Here is a 21,181-nt window from a genome sequence, read left to right on the forward strand (position 1 = left end):
TGTAATGAACTCATTAGGAAGTGAAGATTTCTTCTAATGCTTTCTGTACAGTTTCTTCCTTAGTTTAGAGTTGTGGGTTTTTGGTTGGTTTATTTTGTTTTGGTTCATTTATTTTACTTCCTATTCTGCCCAGAGTAAGTACCTGTTTTTTTGCTGTTTTATGGATTAAAGTATGCTGCAGATTTCTTACTAAACTGTGTTGTTAGTTTCTGAAGTGCCATTTTTTTGTTGTATAAGACATTATCGTCTTCCAACAGAATTTCCTAAACAATTTCCAAGCAGCAAAGGAAGCCCTAAGTACTGCCACTGTCCAGGCTGCTGAAAAAGCTGCCTCTAGCATGAAAGATTTTGCCAAGAAGAGTTTCCGTCTTTCAATGGACATCAACTTGAAAGCTCCAGTTATCGTAGTCCCTGAGTCCTCAGTGTCCCGTAACGCTTTGCTAGCTGATCTTGGCTTAATCAGAGTTCAGAATGAATTTAAATTGGTCTCCATGGATAATTCTTCTCTTCCTCCAGTCATTGACAACATGGATGTGCAGCTAACTCATCTGAAACTATCAAGGTATAAATTATTGAGTTTCCATTTATATTTGGGGTTGATGTTAATACTGGAAAACTTTTTAAGTTCAGAAGTTAGCAGGCTGTTCAGTGTGCAACAGGAAAAGGCTTTTACCTTGCAAAATGCAATTTCTAAATGGTTATTATATGGACAGGGTAGGTCCTAGTCAACAAAAGGCAGAGTTCAGCCTGCTTTCTAGGGGAATACAAGTCTGGAATTTCTAGGTTTCCTGAAAGGAGTAAATTTATAGAAAAAATTGTAGTCTGTATGGGTGTGTCCACACATGCAAGCATGTGCACTTGTAGCAGCTCAGGTAGAAGCGGTACAAATTTGAGCTGGGACTTTTTGCCTTTAGCACATGTGCCTGGACACGCTCTTTGGTGTGGGGCAAATTGTGCTACTTGGGGCAAAATAATCCTGCCTGGCTCCTCCTGGATCTGCAGCCAGGGGGAGCTAGAGCTTAGGGCTAGCACTTGTGCTGGCCTCAGCAGTATAAAAACTTGCCCAGGCAAGTAGCTCAGGGCACCTTCTGGGGATGTGGTGCACTAGCCCTTGTGCCATCTTGACAGGTAAAGCAGCCCTGAGTTCCCTGCACCCTCTACCCACTGCAGCAGTTTGGCAGTGGGGGATGCTGCCTGGCTGTGACCTGCTGCCACTGGTGACAGCATGTGGCCCCAAGGCTGTGCGCCTGCCAGACCTGGATGGTGACTGCACAGCCAGTAGAGGCACCTGCCCCTCTGGGCCAGCTGCCAGTGGACTGTGGCTGCACAGTTGCTTTTGTGCTGCACTGCTGCCATGTGTGCCCCTGCCCAGCCATCTGAGCAGCTATCACCCATAAGATGTATGGGTAGTGTATGGGTAGCATGTAATGGCCTGCTTTGAACTGTCAAATTGCATTTTCCTGGCCCCAAGTGGCTGGGAAGTCGGGCACCTCCAGCTGAGTCCCAGGTGCCAGCCCTGAGCAGGCTCCTCTTCCTGGCTCCTGTTACTTGTCTCATTAGTGGGAATTCTGGTGTTGCCTATTTAAAACCTGCAAAATCTCTGAAAAAAAAAATCCCAAATTCACTCTTTAAAATAGCCCCCAAATCCATGTTCCTCCACAATTTAAAGCAAAAGACAGATAGATAAGATGGTTCAGTTGGGCAATGTTTTATTGATATATTTACATGTGTAAAGCATCTTGGAAGCCTACCAGTGCTTCTATCATAATAAAATAATTTCTAATTATCTATACACTTTTGGCATTGACTTCAGGCTTCTCTGTGATAGAAAAATCAGAGCTGCCCCTACCCCCTTAGCTCACCAGGATGTGCAGTGTTGAGCAGCACTGATTTATGCCACTGCACTGCTCCTGCCCTTGCCCCTTGCTCTCAACCCACAACTTACCCTCTGCCCCATTTCCCTCACTCCTGCCCCACAGGACCAGGAATGTAGGTGAAGGGGTTTTGGGGGTGTGGGGAGTGTGGGTGTGGAGGAGACTGAGGTGGGGCTGCTCAGGAGGGGTGGGTCTACATGCCCCCCACTGGGTTTGAAGCGAATGGGACCGGGGGTCTGTGCCAGGTAAGTAGGGGGTGCAGGGAAGCTGGAGGAGAGGGTGTGCAGACTACTGAAGGTATGGGGGATAGCTCGGGAGGAGTGAGTCCGTCGGCTGCCCCCTTGCGTGACTCCAGCTCCAGCTTCCCTGCTTGGCCTGCAGCTGGATGTAGCCCCGTTCCTGCTTGGCTCCAGCCCCCTTGCTCGGCTTGTGATCACGTGCAGCCCCCTGCTTGCCTCTCTGCTCAGCTCCAGCCCCCCTGCATGCCTCCCACCTAGCTGGAGCCTCCTCACACTTCCCTGCTCAGCTGCAACCCCCCCGCCCCGCAGCTTATCAGCAACAGTAGCCGCATACTTGGTGTTGTGGCACAGCCCCCCTGCACAGCAGCGGGTAGTGCGGCTAAGTATCCACACTGTCACCCAGGTCTGCGTGCTGCTTGTGGGGTCTGCTGGCCACACTGGCCTGGGTCCTGCACGCACAGAAGTGGCCTGGCCAGATAGCGCAGTGCACATGCATGCAGGATCCGGGCCAGTGAGCAGTGCGCAGCCCTGGGTGAGAGGCTGGGGCTGCCTGTAAGCACATGGCCCTGTGCGGCACCATGCTGAGCTGGGCTGCAGCAGCACGCTGTGGCAGAGGCTGTGCAGATATCTGGTGATGGACTAAGCTATGCTACACCCCCCACCATGTGGCTGCTGTTGCTGGTAAGCTGCAAGGGAGGTGAGCAGGGGGCTGCACCCAGTCTTGGGCTGAGCTGGGTGGCTGGAGCCAGGTGCAGGCTGAGCAGAGGGTTGCAGCTGATCAGGGAGGTGAGTGGGGGGCTGGATCCATGTGGGGGGACAACCAGTAGACCCACCCCTCCTTAGCTGCCCCTCCACGGTCTCCTGCACTCTCAGTAGTCCCCATTGCTTCTCCAGCTTCCCTTACTTACCTGGTATGGAGCCCAGGTCCCAGTTGCTGCAGGCAGCGTGCTTCAGCACTGGGGAAAGGGCAGAACCACGGAGACGCTCTGGCTGGCTACCAGAACTTCTCTGTGGAGAACCAAGTGTCCAGTTGTCTCAGGGCATGGTGTGGGACTGTGCCCTGCCCTTTTTTCCGCTGTGATTTTTTGACCCCTATATCCAGGGGTCTGATTTTTGCCCACGTATTGCAAATTTGCAGTGTGGGGAACGTTTTCTCGTTCCTGCGCATGACTCTTGCAGCATCTGAAAGGGCTTTGAGATGCTGCAAAACACACGTACGTGCTTGTGTGGATGTGCTCTATGTGGGTAAGAAATTTATGAAAAGTTTTTGGAGTTCTTGCACGTTGTGGCAAAAAATTGTATTAATGTAAGGTTAACTTGTAATCTTATAAGCATAATCACTATTTGCTCAACAAAGTAATGTACCACAGCCACATTTATGTATTTTATGTGTGTAAAATTCAAAGAAATATGCTGCTTCATACTAGAATTCTTTGTAGTAGGAATGCTGGAGACTACTGTTCTATGATCAGGGATGAAAGGGACTTCCAGAGGTCATCTAGTCCAGTGCCCTGCTCGGAGGCAGGATCATCCTTCTCCAAACCACTCCATAAAAGCCATAATCTAAACGCTACATAAGATTACCATTGGCAGCCTGTATATAGCCTTCTTTTCCACAGTAATATAGCCCAGTGTTCCACAGAACCACAGCCCTCAGTTTCAAATCACTTACACTTCCTGAATTTTTAACTCCAAGGCTGCTTTCCTCGAGGATAATGGTCAGAGATTGAGAGGGTCACACTAAAGAGCCTAAAGTTTTTCAAAATGCGCTTGTAAAGAAAATTTTCACAATCTTTGATTGCAGATGTTTCTTGCTCGCTACTGCCTATCAACGTAAAAAGATTTAAGTATTCCCCAGAAGGGTTGCTGCCTTCTCTGTCTGGGCAGCACCCAGGATGGGAGGGCCCTGATCCTTTGTGGGAACTCCAGGCCCCACCATTTATAGCAACTTTCTAAACACGTCACAGTCGAACTCACAGGCCCTATCTGTCTGCTCGCATGTCTAAACCAGCACTCTTCTCAAACCACAATCCAGTTCACTTGGCTGTTCCATGCATTCTGTATGTTGGCCTGACCACACGGCTTGCTGGCAGAAAGCAAACGTTTTTTGCACAGTATCTAATACTGCATGATTATGGAAATGTTTTATTAATAGTAACCATTGTATCCTTCTACTAACAACATTAAAATAAAACTGCTTAAAATATTGAAGCAGATTTAAGAAAGCCAAGAAGTTGTACTCCCTCAAAATAAGGAGAAGGATGCTCTAAGGTATCTTAATCTGCTAATAATAAATTCCTATACAGATATCTAGGTTCTCACCTGTTGCTTTTCCTCCTAATTCCTCAACTATTTGTGAAGAAGTGGAAACAGAAGTATATGCCAGATTGTGTAGATGTTCTAATTTTCCCTATTCTTATAGGAGTATTACATTGACTGGTTCTCAACCAGATATTGAAATTTTGCAGCCAGTTAATCTGGTTTTATCAGTCCAGAGAAATTTAGCAGCAACTTGGTATCATCAAATTCCAGCAATTGGAATCAAAGGAGACCTAAAATCTATGGAGGTAACGCTGTATCAATTTTATAAAATATATATGTATTTTTCAAGTTGTGGTTATATGTATGGATTAGTCAACAGATTCAGTCAGACTGACCGTTTAAATTCTCAATGCTTAAAAGAAGTGTGTGTGCATGTGTGCGTGCTTTGGGTACATAGCAGCATGTACACTTTGAATTTTGATTTTTGTTTCCAGATATGATTACCTTTGTGCTAGGTTGTAGCTGTGTAGCAGGATGTATAATGCTTAGTGATTTTTTTTTTTTTTTTTTTTTTCAAATTATTTATTGGGTGGGGGGGCGTGCATAAGTGTGATGAAATTTAATCTTGGAGCAATTGCTACAGGCTGTCCAGATTGTTCTGTTCTTTTGTTTTTTGTGGGGGGGGTTTTTTGGTTTTGTTTCTTGGGGTTCTTTTTGGATCCCCCTTGAAAAAATATGCTTGCATGAATTTATTTACTGCAGTTGCGTACAAAATATTACTGATGTGGTCATGTTGCTCAATTATGTATATTGCTTAACAGCATGAAAGAAAACTATGCTGTCTTAAAAAATCCAGAAACTAGACCTTAGATTATAAAATTGGCTAGTTTGTCCATTTTGTAATAGGCAGCTAATGGATGGATTTCAGTAGTGGAGGTCTTTGAGTTTGTACTGTAAACAAGAATTGTTGTGTATATATCTTATCCTCCTGCCCTGATCTTCACAGCAATAGTGCTGCTTTAAGGCCTCCCACAACATATTCAGATAGGTAGGGGTCATGGCAGAGTAGGGATTACCTTTCCCTAGACCTTGGCTAGCAGGGAGTAGAGATTTGGTATAGAGGGCTATCTTATTTATCACTTTAGGATCTATCTTGTGTCAATACTGGATAGGTCTGCATTAGACAGCAAAGGAGTCTAATATAGTTAGTCATTTTGGAAAAGCTAAACAGGTTTCTAGAGCTCTTCTGGTGGTTCTATTAATGGCAACTTCATTTACAACAGTTATAAGGTAGTAAACAATAAATCATAGTATATATGAATATTTTTATTTGTATTCCTTATTACTAAATACCAACTTAATAATAAAAGGTTTTATAGAATAATTCTTCTCAGCCTGATTTGTCTTTTTGAAGTCCTTTAACACAGGATCAGAACTATTGTTTGTATTTGCTAACATGAATGTTACTTAATGGAAAAAATATTAGTAATCCTCTCCTATTTTCGTAATGTTTACTGATGCCTTTAATGACAATAGTGTGTTTTGTCTATTCACAGATTGCACTCAGTGAAGATGACTTAACTGTCATCATGAAAATCTTGCTAGAGAATCTTGGAGAAGCTGCTTCTCAGTCGGGTGCTACACAACAGACACAACAAGAGGCTCAGAAAACTAAAAGGGAAGAAGTTCAGTGTGCTTCTGGCTTTCATGAAGGTAGAGTTGAATAGATAAGCTGTTCAGATTTCAGGAAAGATGATCTGGTCTTCAGTTGATATTTTTATTTTGGAGAAATAATGTTGATAAATTAACAGCTCCCTAATAGCTACTGGTATTTGCTCTTGGTTTGTTCTTAATTCACAGCATGATTTATGGGGACTTTGCACATCACAACAAAATCTGTAGTTAATAGTCTAGCTTCTCTTCAACGAATTGGAAGAAAAGTGGAGAGTATTTAACTGAAAGCCTTAAAACATTGTTTCAGTGGTAGATAGTTAAGTGTCAAGTCAATATCATAAACTTGATTCCATGGGTGTAATTTGCTGAACTAATGAAAGGCTGCATACAATCTGATAAATAAAATAAAAAACCCCACTTGTTAATTAAGTTCATGATTTGAACCTGTTTTTAAGAAGTATGAGATGCATAACTTAAAAGGAGGTGGGGAAATCCTGCCCATTTCTTACCATCTCTACAAGGAGCAGCTTAACTTTTAAATATTACTTTATTTCCCCCTCCCCACCATTGGTTCATTAATAAGCCTAATATCCATGGACAGGATCCAGATCCTGTCACTAGCGCATTTTATGATGAAAGGGCAGTCTTCATTAGGTGTTTGTAATGAGACTGGTTCTTCCAAGCTTATATGAGTGGAAAGGGGGAGTTCCATAGGCTCCAAGGCTGCAGGTTGATGCAGCACAGCATAAATTGAGATGTGGTGAGGTTGCATGAGGGCTGTGTAATCAGCTCACTTTTAAATAGCAAACTGATAGGTACACCGTGATTGTTTAGCTATATACATTTAAAATGCCTGTACACCTGTGTTGCAGCACCTGTCAGAGCAAATTCAACTAAAAGAGTCTGCTGGAGAGTGGTAATTACTGTGCTCCAGTGTCATGTGTATCAGTGTTCCTGCACTAAAAATGGTGGTGGGGGGGTGCTTTTAAGCTTATCAAATGAGCTTCAGGTAAAAGCACACCCACTGCCATTTTTCAGTGGGGGGTGCTGATACATGTTGACACTGTGGGCATTTTAGTTAGTGGCTCTCGGAGCGGCTATAATTAGACCCTCCCCTCCTCCTTGCCTTCGGAGCACGTGTATAAATGCCCTTAAATTTTAAGCTTGACATGAATTACCTGTCTGAGAATAACTAAAGGTTTCTGTGATAAGGAAACGACTCTTACTAATGGATTGGAAAAGCAGTTTGCCCATGTTAATTTTTGTGGACCCTAGCATATGCAGTATTCCTAAAATCATATTTTTTTTATATGGGTTGGTAATAAAAAGGTATTAAATAATTGTTCCATTGATTGTGGATGGAAGATTCATATGTTGGATAAAGTGTTTGTTTATATATTTGTTACTCCCGGTGGATCTTACAAAAGACTTTGGGTCCACGATCTAATAGTGCTGACAATATAAAAAAATGCTTTTTATTTTGCATCAGTTGCTAAGTTCTAATTTTTGTACACCTAGAAGGAGGAACAGACATGTGAATTACATCAGTGGTTCTATCTCAATACTTGTAATAAAAAAACCCCTTTCTTCTTAAATGAAATCTTTACCTAAAGATAATGAAGAGAAAACATTATATACTAATAAAATATTCTGTGATTTCTTAAATAAAATGCAGAACTACTTAAGTTGTTTGGATACTTTTTCTCACCTTGAAATTACCCTGTCTGTTCCTTGGAGCATTTCCTAATAGGTTTATTGTAACATCAAGAAAAGCTATTGCATTTTGAATTTTATAACATTTACTACTTTGCTGCTTTGCAGGTCCATTTCCCGTTCCAGGACAAAAAAATGTCTCTACATCAGAATCTGCTGCAGAATGTTATCCAGCTCTTAAGTTTGACTTCAACTTTGAGTCGCTTTCAATAATACTCTACAACAGCGACACAAGTCAGGTTTGTGTTGAAGTCCTGTAATATCTGAAGAGGAGGGAAACTAGGATAGAGGAACAAAACGGTTTTCCAATCATGCTAATTGCGGTCGTTTAGACAAAGCAATGCATACAATTGTTGGCCGACCAGTTGCTATAGCTTTTTATTTTTTAGTAATACACTGATTTGTAGACCAAGGCAATAAGTTTTTACAACCTGAATCAACTTAACTATTGCATATTAAAGGTACCAGTCGGGCCCCATGTGGCACTGGGCTTCATGCAAACATGAGGACATTTCTGTCCAGTACGCAGGCTTCAGTTGCTGTACCAGCCTGGTGGTTCTTCTTTGCCTGCAGAATATTCAATGTGTTTTTGAATGCCACGTAGCTTGCTGTGTATAGATTTCATAGACATTAGGGCTGGAAGGGACCTTGGGAGATCGAGTCCAGCCCCCTGCCCAAAGGGCAGGAAGTCAGCTGGGGTCATAAGATCCCAGCAAGATAAGCATCCAATTTACTCTTGAAGGTGTTCAGTGTAGGTGCTTGAACCACCTCCACTGGCAGACTGTTCCAGACCTTGGGGGCTCGGACAGTAAAGAAATTCTTCCTTATGTCCAGCCTGAAACGGTCTTGCAGGAGATTGTGACCGTTCGACCTCGTCATCCCTTGGGGCGCTCTGGTGAACAGACGTTCCCCCAGATCCTGGTGGTCACCCCTGATAAACTTACAGGCGGCCATCAGATCACCGCTGAGCCTGCGCTTTTCCAGGCTAAAGAGTCCCATGGCTCTCAGCCTGTCATCGTAAGATCTGTTTTCCTGACCTCTGATCATGCGCGTGGCTCTCCTCTGGACTCTCTCAAGCTTCTCCACATCCTTTTTGAATTGTGGAGCCCAAAACTGGACGCAGTACTCCAGCTGCGGCCTCACCAAGGCCGAGTACAAGGGGAGAATGACGTCCCGGGATTTGCTCGAGAAGCATCTATGGATGCACGCCAGCATTTTGGTCGCTTTAGTAGCCGCAGCATTGCACTGGAGGCTCATGTTCATCTTGTGGTCAATGATGACCCCCAAGTCTCTTTCTTCTGTAGTGCTAACCAACGTAGCACTGCCGAGCCTATAAGGGTGCTGCAGGTTTTTCCTCCCAAGGTGGAGAACCTTGCATTTTTCGGTGTTAAACACCATGAGGTTCTCGTCTGCCCATTTGCTGAGCTTGTCCAGGTCAGCCTGGATCACCCGCCTGTCCTCTGGCATGGATGCTTTGCCCCAAAGTTTGGTGTCATCGGCGAACTTGGCCAGTCCACTCCTGACTCCAGTGTCCACATCATTAATGAAGATGTTGAACAGTGTGGGTCCCAGGACAGAGCCTTGAGGGACCCCACTGGTCACAGGGCACCATGATGAGTGACTGCCATCAATCACAACCGTCTGGGTCCGACCACGAAGCCAATTTCCCAGCCAGCGGATCGTGGTGGAGCCAAGGCCACAACTGGGCGGTTTGGCCAAGAGGTGATTATGGGATACCAGATCAAAAACTTTTTTGAAGTCAAGATATGTGACATCAATCTCTTCTCCCTTGTCCAGGTGATAGGTCACCTGGTCATAGAAGGAAATGAGATTGGTCAAACAACACCTACCCGCACCAAACCCGTGCTGGCTGTCCCATAGAATGTTAGCCTGGGCCAGTCCCTCAAGGATGGCCTCCTTAATAAACTTTTCTAAGATATTCCCCAGGATAGAAGTCAGGCTAATGGGCCGGTAGTTAGCCAGGCCCTCCCTTTCTTGAAGATTGGCACCACATTGGCCTTCTTCCAGTCTTTGGGCACTACACCAGAGCGCCAGGAGTTTTCAAAGATCCGTGCCAGGGGCTGGGCTATGACGCTCGCCAGCTCCCTGAGTACCCTGGGGTGCAGATTGTCAGGGCCAGCTGACCTTGAAGGTATCCAGCTTCTTAAGGTGTTCCTTCATGAGGTCAGCATTGATGGAGGGTAGGGGATCCCCCTCACCCAGATTTCCCTGTCCCATAGCAGACATGGGCATCCCATGTGACTGAGGAAAGACTGACGCAAAGTACCTATTTAATAGGTTGGCTTTTTCCTGGGCATCAGTTGTCAGTTGCCCCATGTGGTTTAGCAGGGGTCCAACATTGCCCTTGCTTTTCCTCCAGCTCCCCACATATCTGAAAAAGGACTTTTTGTTGTCCTTGATGCCTGAAGCTAGTTGGAGTTCAGTTGCAGCCTTGGCTTTCCTGGTTTGCTCCCTGGAGGACCGGACCTGCGCGGAGTAATCCTCCTTGGAGGTGAATCCCATCCTCCATCCTTTGTAGGCTTTCCTTTTTAGCCGCAGGAGGTCCGCTAGGTCTCTGGAGAGCCAGGGGGGCTGCTGTGCCTTCTTGCTGCCTTTCCTCCGTGTTGGAATAGATTTAGCTTGTGCACTGAGGATCGCTTCCTTGAGAAGCAACCACTCTTCTTGAACTCCCGTCTCCCTGGGGTCATGGTCCCTGAGGGCCTGACTGACTAGCCTCTTGAGCTTGTCAAAGTCGGCTTTTCTGAAGTCAAGGACTTCTGTGTTGCTGACTGACTTGCCAGCTTTACAGCGGATGGTGAAGGTGATCAGCTCGTGGTCGCTGTCACCCAGCTTCCCATCGATCACTAGGTCGCCGATTAGGTCGTCCCCCGTTGCCAGTACCAGGTCAAGCAGCGCTTTGCCTCTCGTTGCATAGACTTCTTGAGTCAGGTAGAGGTCATCCACGCACGAGAGAAAGCTTTGCGCCCGCTCAGATTTAGCTGAGTGATCTTCCCACGAGATGTCCGGGTAATTGGAGGCACCCATGACAACCAAGGTCCTGGAGCAAGCGGCCTCAGTCGGTTCCCGGGCGAACTCCTGGTCAAGCTCGGGACTTTGAGTGGGAGGTCTGTAGTAGACTCCCACCGTTGTGTCCCCTGTGCTGAATTCCCCACGAATTTTTACCCAGAGAGTCTCTAGCTGTCCATGCCGGTCACCAACCTCAGCTTGCAGGGACATGTAGCTTTCCTTCACATAGAGAGCTACGCCCTCGCCCCTTTTGTCAACACGATCCCTCCTGTATAGGGTATAGCCCGCTATACCCGTGGTCCAGTCATGGGTGGAGTCCCACCAGCTCTGTTATCCCAATGACATATTTCTTTGCACTGAGCAGGAGGACGAGCTCGTCTTGCTTGTTGCCCAGGCTCCTGGCATTAGTGTACAGGCAGACAAGTGTGCCCTTGGGGGCTCTTGCCTTGCCCACAGATTGTGCCAGGGCTGGGGCAGGGGTGGGCTCCCTTTAGTGCCCCCTTAAGTGCCTTGGTCCGCTGGCTTTGCAAGGGCCTTTCAGCGGGCCAGCAGGGGCAGTAGTCCCCCCATTCCCCAGCGGGCTTAGTTTATAGTGTAGTACAGACAGAATGACTGTTGCCTTTAAAGCTTTAGTAAAATTATCATACATGATGGAACGGTTTTCATACTGGGTCTTTTTTATCTAAATGTCTTGCTCATAGTCTTTCTGCTTGTTGCTTTTTGCAGTTTCATTTCAGAGCCCAAAAATTAAATGTTTTGCTTAAGTGCGAGACGACAAATGTAACAGAGTAGAAAAGCCACAGAATATATAACAAAATATATATTCAGAATATATAGGTTTTTTGATACTGTTGCCCATAACTTTAAATAATTCCGTTTTTAATATTTGACTGACTATAGTAGAAACAAACAATGCATTTGACTTTCTAAACTCTTTTGGATAGTATTAATTTGAGATGTTTGGTTTTGTGGTAAGAAATGCTACTGTTTTATATTCTCTTAGAAATCAACTTAGTTTAAAGTTTCATGTAGGTGGCCTTATATCTGTTGGCTGCTTGTAACTACTGTGAATCCATTGAAAATAGGCTACTGGCACATTAATACTATGGTAGGAATGAGAGACTTTTTTTTTCTTTTCCTTTACAGCTTATTAGGTTGTGTGCACAGCTGTAGTAAAGAAACATGCCCCATTTTTTGTCTGGTCATAATGGAGCTATTTCTGCTTCATGTAAACTGCTTTACCTGTCAAATTTCAGTTACTGCTGAAAGCAACAGACAAACTCTTTTCTGCCACATTGCAAATTGTAAGTTGTTAAATAGTTGATGTAACCAGAGATGTGCTTACTACATTTAACTTCCCGTTCTTTGAATTATTGGAAATTTATATTTTATTGTTCCTTTATTCTTTTTCACAAGTCTCCATTTTCTGTGCATACTGAAAACTTATGCCTTGGTGAACTTAGACTGCAACTGATGGCTTCATCGGGGAAGATTTTTTCAGATGGATCAATGGACATTGATCTTAAACTCAAGACATGTACCCTAGATGATTGCAGAGAAGGAATTCAGAATGTAACTGCAAGGTCAGTGTTAATGTTGCACAAATGAATTACAGCAGTGAAAGTGTGTTGTTTTGTTTGTATGTTGCTTGAAAGGATCTACTGAGTTAGCTATACTGAGATTTTTATGAATAAATGTTAAATTTCATCTATTGTGTGGGGTTTAAGCTGATTGATTAGAATAATGACAAGGGGGCATGCCACAAAAGCTACTCGGCAGTAAGGCTAGGGATGGACATTGCACACAAACTGGTTTCAGTGATCGGAAACTGGTTTAAACCTGTAACAGAACAGATTCAGTGCACATAAACCAGTTTGAAAATGGCTGAAACTGGTTTGAGAGAAACTTGGTTGAATGTATCAGACTTAACTAATTTGGGTCAGACCGGTTTACACATTGTCTGTCCCAGACCCATTCCTCATTTAAGTGAAACCAGACTCCCTTGGCATTGCAGCATGCTCTTTGGGCTGGGTGGGGCTCTCTGCTCCAGAGAGCTGGGTTGACTCCTCCCCTCTGCTATCTGGCTGCAGCTCCAGCTCCAGCAGAGACTGCACATACAAGGCATCTGCCTGGCTTCCTCCTGTTCCCACCCTCCCCCTTCACCACTGTATGCTGAAGCAGGGATCCCTCCCTCCCCTCTCCTTTACACAGACACCTTTCAGCATTAGGTAGCATACTGCCTGCTGACTATGGTCTGTGCTGTGGGAGACGGGACAAAGGCAGACAGCACAGTGCTGCATAGGGCTTTTTGGAATTAATCAGGTATGTGGTAATGTCCCTCCTTTCCTTCTATGGAACAAGTTGTTTTTAAGAGCTTGAACTAATGAGAGATCCTTTTGTTTTGCTGATGGGCTGATAAATGCTCTCTGCTGTGTACCTAAATGCTGTGCAAATCCTTGGCTCCCTTGCTGACCAGTGATGGGGAGGACCCTTCCCTAATCTGAGTGTTTTGTGGGTTTTTTTTGGTTTTTTTGCCAGGGCCTGGCTGCCCCCCACCCTCCCTCCCCTTGCTCAGCATTGTGGAAGGGAATGGTGGGATGCTCTAGCCTCCCCTGGCTTTTAGCCTGAGCCACTGTGGGCATGTGGTGGCATTTTTTCAGTCCAGAGGGGATGTCGGTGCAGTTACAAACCAGTTCATCTTAACCAGGTTAGACTAACCTGCAAAGATTGAATCAATTCAGGATCAGGCTTTTGAATGTTTGTCCCTAGCCTAAATGTCGGACAAGATTTCTCTTCAGGAGACTCATCAGACTGCCATACTGGGGCTTTTCCATGCTGGATGTGTGCATTAGGCTTTCTCAAGTTGGAAACATTCTCATTCTTTCACTTCTCAGTCTGTGCTAATATTTCCTGTTTGTGGAAGGAGGACCTTGTGATCAAAGCGGTCCTAGACCATCAGGGCCAGTTGAAAATCCTACTTGAATTACCTCAGTTTTAAGTATAGATTTCCCTTGAGTTCTAGCCTTTTTTGAGCACTCTCCATTGGGAGTTTCTAGTGCCTTACATGCTAGTTGAATCACATAATCCACAGGCTTGACAAAGGCTTTTAGCACTATTTCACTGCAGATGGTGTGTGGAGTGATACATAACTAAAGAAAACAATAAAATACAGAACCTTGTTCCTGTTTCCTGCCTATTTTTGCTTTCTGAGTGCTACGAGCATTTTCTGGGACTTTATTAAAATCCTCGAGTACAGCTAGGCTTTTTCTTTCTCCGTACCTAGCTTCTCTGGAAGATCAGGAAGCCATGTAGAAGAACCGAGTAGTTTAACTGGATTTAAAGCTTTGGGCACTGGCACTTTATTCAGATGGGCTGAAATGCTATAGCATAATATGTTAAGGGGATCTTTGCCCATAAAAGAGAGATTTCTACATCTCTTTAGTAGTTTTATTTCTTACAAAAATTAAACTGTGTGTAAATTTACGATTCAAATTTTTAAATACATGAAACGGAGTTTAAAATATATTTTATTAGCAATTCCTTCTATGTGTTAATCCTTCCAGATTAATTAAAATAATGCCTATTTTATTTATTTTCCAGAATGATTGGCAAGAAAGATGAGAAAACTGATAGCTTTATGCTAGATGTAAACTACAAGCAAAACAAAAATGGGACTGAAGTAGTGGCTATTCTTGACAAGTTATACATGTGTGCTAGTATGGAATTTCTGATGATAGTTGCAGACTTCTTTATTAAATCAATGCCAACGACTTCACTGGAAAGATCTACCCAGGTTCAGTTAAAGCACATTGGTTCTGGAAAGACCAAGCCAGAAGGAGGTTTGCAAAAAATAAATTGGCTTTTTTTTTTTTAAAGATTCTGTACAGGAAGGAAAAGCACACTGAATTGTGTACCTTGCTAATAATTTTTAAGACAGTATATAAAAGGGCAATGTTGAGTCCCCAGATAAACTTAAATGTCAGTTTTGTTGTTGGGAATATTGCCAGTTAATGCATAGTATACAAAAGAAAGCAACTCCCCTTCCCATAGCCCTCCTCTCTCTTCCCTGCAAGTTCGTGTCTTGATAGGCAAGGCATTTAAAACAAATAGTAAGTAAGCCTGCTTTTATTGTACCATGCTACTGTACAAACAGCACACTTCTCAGGAAGTGAGTGGGGGAAGGGGATAATATTTGGATAATATTTCTAATTGATGAGAAAAACAGAAACTGTGGAAAGCTGAAGCTTAAGATTTATTCAGAGAATATTTACCACATTACTTTCTCTCTACAGAGGCTTCATTACAGTCAAACATGAAAGTAAAGGCAGTGATTATGGACCCAGAAATTGTATTTGTTGCAAATTTGACCAAGGCTGATGCACCTGCATTAAAAGCTTCATTTCAGTGTGATTTTTCTTTGTCATCTGACAAGCTTGCACAAAGGATGACTGCTCAAGTGAAGGGTTTCAAAGTGTTGGCCTGTGCTTTCCTCAAAGAAAATCAAGACAAGTCTGTTACCACAGTAAGAAAACTACTGTCATTTTTCATTTTGCATCCTGTTTGGTTGACATACTCTCTGCTGACACCAAAATAGAGATCCAGGTTTATAGATCGACAGGTAATAGAGTAGTTACGGCATGACATAAAGTGATAACCTATTTGGCCTATTATGACCTAAGGGGATGAAGCCATTTCAAAAAGTGATAGGGTAACTTAAACTGCTATGCTATTACTATTTCAGTTAGAAACAAAATAACTGCAATTTGATCACCTCTACTAATAATATCCGTTTCAGACATAAATAGCTTTAAAAGCTTGGCTGTAAGGGTGGCATGTATATATCAAGTTTTTGTGCATCACTTATTTCCTCTTTCACCATCTGTCACAAGCCAATGAGACTCAGCTCCAGAATTGTTTCCCAGACTTTTGGGGGGCGGGGTTTCTTCATCATTTCACAATAAAAATGGGAAATTCTTTTTTCAAATAAGGCAACTCAGTGTCCTCTACGAAAAAGTTTGTAATCATACAGAGTATTAGCATAATCAGTGAAGGGTTTCTTTGAGGAAAAGCTGGCAGACTTTTGGCTCCAGGTGGGATTGCTCTAAGTCAACAGCATGCATAGAGGAAATTGTGAGCAAATCTTCAAACTGTCCCCATCGCTAAATTTAAACCATAAGCGAAAAAGACTGACAGATAGGAAGCGATATTGATACAAGGATTTAGTAAACTATTCCAGGGGAGGAGGAGGGAAAAACAAGCATAGCTAAGCCCAGAAGTGTGCCAGACTAGAAACTACTGGGGGGCACTACCTTCTTGACTGCTCATTCTGAGGCAGGTGGAGCACTAAGGGCTAAACAGAAGTTCAGCCTAACCTGTAATATGAACTGGGTGGTTACCTAGAAAGTAAATTTCTTTTTTCCTCCAGTATTCTCTATGTAATCCATTCCTGCTGTATTGCAAAACCTCACTTTGCAAACTTCTATGTATATTTTAAAAGCCACTGTATGCTGGAGCTCTTAACTGAACCTGGCATGCCACCAACAAACAGTTCTGTAATCATTCTAGCTATATGGGAGGTGGCTCTTCCCTTAACGTCTCTGTCGTGCTGTATCCTTCCTGTCAAGCCTCTTGCATTATGAAAAATATTCATGGAGTAGAAGAATATTTAATTTAATAACTAATGTTTAATTTCTCCACGTAGGTACTACAGCCATGTTCTTTGGTTATGGAAAATATGGTGCATGTGTCAGGAGTACAGACCATGGCAATAGTTATGGAAGAACTTATTATAAAGGTTAGTAAACTTCCCAACTTTAAGAAGAACAACTACATTTGTTGTGAAAGCCCTGATACCTGTGATTAGGACAAGGCTCTCTCCTTGTTGTGTGATCAGTTTCTGCAATAAAGGTTAAGGCTAGGGCTATGCGAGGGTTTGGACCACGCTTCAGATCCAGAAAAGCTTCGACTGCTTTGGCGTCCGAAGCAGCATGTCTGGATCAAAGCTCTGGCTTCATTAGGCTTTCCGAAGTGGTTCAGAGCTTTTGGAGACTCTGCCATAGGCTATAATGGGGAATCAATGAAATACCTGTAACGTCGTTGATTTGTCTGATTTGGATGAACATTGCAGGGCTGGTAGACTCTGCTGAGAGCATGAAGTCTGCCAAGTTTCAAGAAGATCAGTGCAGGGGAGGGGACTACCACAGGCCTGGCAGCTAAGCTACTGTGTTACCAGTTTCCAATCAGTCATGATTCACTCAAGGACCAGCTCAATACACAGTTCTGGCTAATGTAGCTAGTTAATTAGCATCAATTAACACCTACAAAGCCAGAGACTAAGGAGAGGAAATAATATAGACAATCAGCTGCCCGAATTGAACAAGCACCCATGTCAGGAGTTCTGTCTGTCAGCAACTAGAGGTGCAGGGCCCCAGAACCCCGCTGCACCCATCTCCTCAACAGCTGGTAAGCTTTATGGCCACAACAGGGGCCACCATCCCTGCACTTGTCACCCCGCTGCACCTTAATTTACATAGGGTCACTCATGTTACAAGTTTTGCTTGTCTGCAGCTTGAGGTGTATTTCCCCCCAAACCCCTGCACCTTTCAACTTGAAACTTGGCAGTTTCAAGTTTGAGGCCTCACCAGGGGCCACTACCCCTGCAGTTTTCACCCCACTGTGGTGTAACTAATAGATGCGACGTGAGTGTAACTTTCAAGAATTTGGGGTGCAGTTCCCCCCAAAGCCCTGCACCAATCTTCTTGGAACTTGGCAGGCTTCATGCTCTCGGCAAAGGCTACCAGCCTGCAAGTTTCATCCAAATCAGACAAAATTACAACTAAGTTATAGATATTTCATTGATTCATCATTATACCCTATGGTCAGATCTCCAAGGCAGCTTCGGAGCTGCTTTGGCCGGATTAAAGCGGAAACCCGGTCCAGCGCTCTGGATAGGATCCCTGGCATCCGAAGCAGCTGGATCTGAAGCCGGATCAAATAGCTGCCTACTTGCACAGGCCTAGTTAAGGCATGCCTGTCTTTTGCCAGGAAACTCGCTTCTTTTATTAGAAAGCTAATAGCTAGAGCGATCAAGGTAGTATGACCCCAGATGTCTAACAAGACCAGGGAACGTAGACCACTTGGGAAGAAAGAATATAAGCAACCTCAGGACTTAGTGGTGAGCTCCATTGAATTTTGCTTTGGCATTTATCCTCTTTTTTTAAATAATATGGTTCCCTGCTAATTTCCTTGTTAATTCCTTGATATTTAAACAGTGATTGGTTTTATTCTTATCTAATTAGCCTTTTAGTTTCATAAAGAAAATTTACATGAATATGACACCCATGCGTGCAAATATGGTCAATATTATCTTTTCTAAAATTTGTGACTCAATGGCGTTCTGCCTGGTGATCTGTTTGGAGTCTTAAGTCTGGTGTTCCAGACAGAAAAATTAGAACTTTTCTTAAATAGCAATAGGGTGATACTTTCATCTCTGGTGTTAGGTGGCTTTTTAAAATTTTGGAATTAGTTGACATATTGACCTTTATAATGAAATGCTGGCATTAGCTTCACCAAATGAAAAATGATTTGCATAATACTTTCATTATCCACTAACAGAGGTAACTTTGCTTATGTAGAATAAATGCACTAAGACCTAAAGCAGGGCTAGGGCCTCATAACAAAATCTTGCACTGTTCCTCAAAGACTAGAAAGGTAACCTGGTTTTGTGTGTTTGTTTTTTTTTTTTTTTTTCTATTCTCTGTCCAAAGCATCCAGGTTTGTCTCTACCAAGTTTTATATTTAAATTGGCTGGTATATCAAAGCACTTCTTTTGATCAGCTTTTTGGATTTATAAATTAGGATTATCAGATTATTAGTTTTGTAGTAATTAAAAAAAACAAAAACCAACATGGTCTAGAAGAAAATGAAGTTACTTCAGATAATGTTCAGATTTGCTCCCCTGCCAATCGGTATTTTCATAATTGGTTTATTTCCTGTAACAAGAACCCACACATTTGCTATATCAAATTTACTATTTAGTCTAAGTTTTTAAATCTATGCACTACTTTTAAAAAATGGTTGTTTGGTTTTTTTTTCAAGATTTCACCAATAATTCTGAATACTGTGATGACTATCATAACTGCAATAAAACCAAAGGTGAAGGAAGAGGATACCAAAGGTGCACCTAATGAATTGGGAAATTTGTGGCATGTTAAGCCTATAAATCAGTGCAGTGCTTGGTTTCTTGGTGTTGATGTAGCCACAGAAGCAACTGAATCTTACAGAGACAGTGAGCACAGTCTGAAAGAGGAGAATTTTGACATTGTGGTGAAATCTGTTCAGATCACTTTGGAATGTGGTTTGGGACATCGTACTGTTCCTTTGTTGCTCATTGAATCTACATTTTCTGGAACTGTTAAAAACTGGTCCTCTTTGATGGGTGCCGTTGCCGATGTGACCCTGGAGGTATGTTAATACTTGCTGGTCAGTTAATGCTTCGAAATGAAAATGGACTGAATGTTACAAATAATTATCTTCTAGTATTTTAGAGTCTCTCCCTTTCTAAGGCCTCAGTCAGTATTGGGCTTCCATTGTTTACACCTTTTAAAAAAAAAAAACAAAAACAGAAAATATCCTATTTTAATAAGGAAGAAGCCAGTCACAACCAACTATAATAGTGGGGTATATGGCAGGAGTCGGCCAACGTCTTTGACTGGAGTGCCAGAAACACCTACCTCCACCCATGCCTTGACTTGGGATGCCAGAGGTGGGGGAGCCACAAGGGGCCTAATCCTCATTGCTGGTGGTGGCAGAATGCACACCTCCAGGTGGACAGTGAGGAAGCGGCCAGGGTTGTGCTGCCCTGGCACCTGCCCTGCAGTGCTGTGAGGCTCATGTGCACTTGCCACTGCCGTGGAGCTGGTGCTGGAACTCTGGAGCCTGATGCAGCGGTTTGCAGTCTACCCACTGCCTGCTGCAGCCTCAGCACCACCTGCATGGTGGTGGTGACTGTGTGTGCACCTCAGGCTCATGGCCAAGAAGGGGCCTGGGGCAGCATAACTCTGGCCCCTCCCTTGCTGCCTGCCTTGAGGCTCATGTGCAGCTGTCATCACCATGGAGCTGGTGCTGGGGCTGTGGAGCCCCATGCAGCTGTTTGCAGCCTCTTGGCTGCAGCTGGCCCAGGCTCTAGCCAGCTGCTGCCTGCCAAAGAGCCCGGATTGCTTGCAGCAGGGCTTCCATTCTCCTGGCTGCCTGCTGCAAATGGCGTAGGCTCCATGGCTGGCAGCAGTTGCCTAGAGTCTTGGCTGGCTGTGGTGTGCCAAGGAAAATGGCCTTGTGTTACATGCTCTGGCACACGTGCCAGGCGTTACTGATCATTGGTAAATGGTTTCATGGATAAACAGCATGCATGAATACAGTGAAAATTGTTACGCATCTGGCATTCTCATGCCATTGTTACATAAAAAAAAACAAAAAAAACTATGAAGCAACTCTAGCCTCTTTGCTTCCCTAATATTTACACACATTCCCCTCTTCGGTGAACAAAGCAGTCCTGAATAAGGATAGTTTGCATATATCATGCGTTTCTTAAACTGTTTTCCTATTGCATATAGTTTAAAGACAAACTAAGAAAGTTAAATAGGTGAGGATCTCTTTTCTACCTTGCTTACTGCTTCAGACGCATCCTCCCTTGGACCAAGTCATTCTCGTATGGAATAGGGAGGTCAGCAGGACCCCCAAAGGTTATCCACGGTGCTGGGTAAATGAGTCCCTGCATCCTACAATGGTGTGCATAGTTACACAGGGAATTATGAGCTCTTGTTAAACATACATGTGTTAGATGTCCCTGGCATTTAAGACTCTAAAATGTGATCTATTTGGGGTCTGTTATTTACTAAACCTACTTGATTGCTTGCTTTTCCCATATATACCCAACCTGGGAATTTATTACCAACACCACAAGAGTTGTGGTGAACTGTTCATGGTGTGGAGGCTTCTCAGTATCAAGACTTTGATAAACTACAACTGTGGGAAGGAGAGAGGGTGCATAACATCAACCAGAAATAGATATTTTTGAATTGCTGTATACGTCACTGAAGGTGGTCATGGATGATGCAAACAGTCTTTTAAATTGGGCAGGTGGCATTAGGCAATTGCCAAATTCCATTCTTCACAATATTTTAGAGGTAACACGTCAAGTGAATTAAGTTTTACAGGTAGTTTGTTTCCTTGTTTTCTTCCTTCAGGAACAAACTGTAGTCAGCTGTTCTCTTATTAACTAAGGCTGTTTACTTGACTTGAATTCAGTGTTTAGCCTTCAAATGTGATGGCATTTAGTTGCTTTCGGGGCTGCTAGCATCACAGCACTGATGCTACGCAGGTTGGACAAATTTC

General features: G+C 43.6%; 1 protein-coding gene across 1 annotated transcript in view; it reads left to right on the forward strand.

The window, feature by feature from the left end:
• VPS13C (vacuolar protein sorting 13 homolog C) overlaps positions 1 to 21,181 on the forward strand; it is a 157,731-nt gene that overhangs the window by 84,595 nt on the left and 51,955 nt on the right. The window contains exons 44-52 of the mRNA XM_090030191.1: positions 258 to 562; positions 4,536 to 4,680; positions 5,932 to 6,088; positions 7,871 to 8,001; positions 12,206 to 12,372; positions 14,390 to 14,628; positions 15,082 to 15,311; positions 16,491 to 16,583; positions 18,887 to 19,252. Coding sequence (XP_089886317.1) covers positions 258 to 562; positions 4,536 to 4,680; positions 5,932 to 6,088; positions 7,871 to 8,001; positions 12,206 to 12,372; positions 14,390 to 14,628; positions 15,082 to 15,311; positions 16,491 to 16,583; positions 18,887 to 19,252 — 1,833 coding nt within the window. The remainder of the gene's footprint in view (positions 1 to 257; positions 563 to 4,535; positions 4,681 to 5,931; positions 6,089 to 7,870; positions 8,002 to 12,205; positions 12,373 to 14,389; positions 14,629 to 15,081; positions 15,312 to 16,490; positions 16,584 to 18,886; positions 19,253 to 21,181) is intronic.

This window comes from Crocodylus siamensis, chromosome 15 (genome assembly GCF_052110815.1).
Source record: "Crocodylus siamensis isolate JL-2025a chromosome 15, ASM5211081v1, whole genome shotgun sequence".
NCBI classification, from domain to species: domain Eukaryota; kingdom Metazoa; phylum Chordata; order Crocodylia; family Crocodylidae; genus Crocodylus; species Crocodylus siamensis.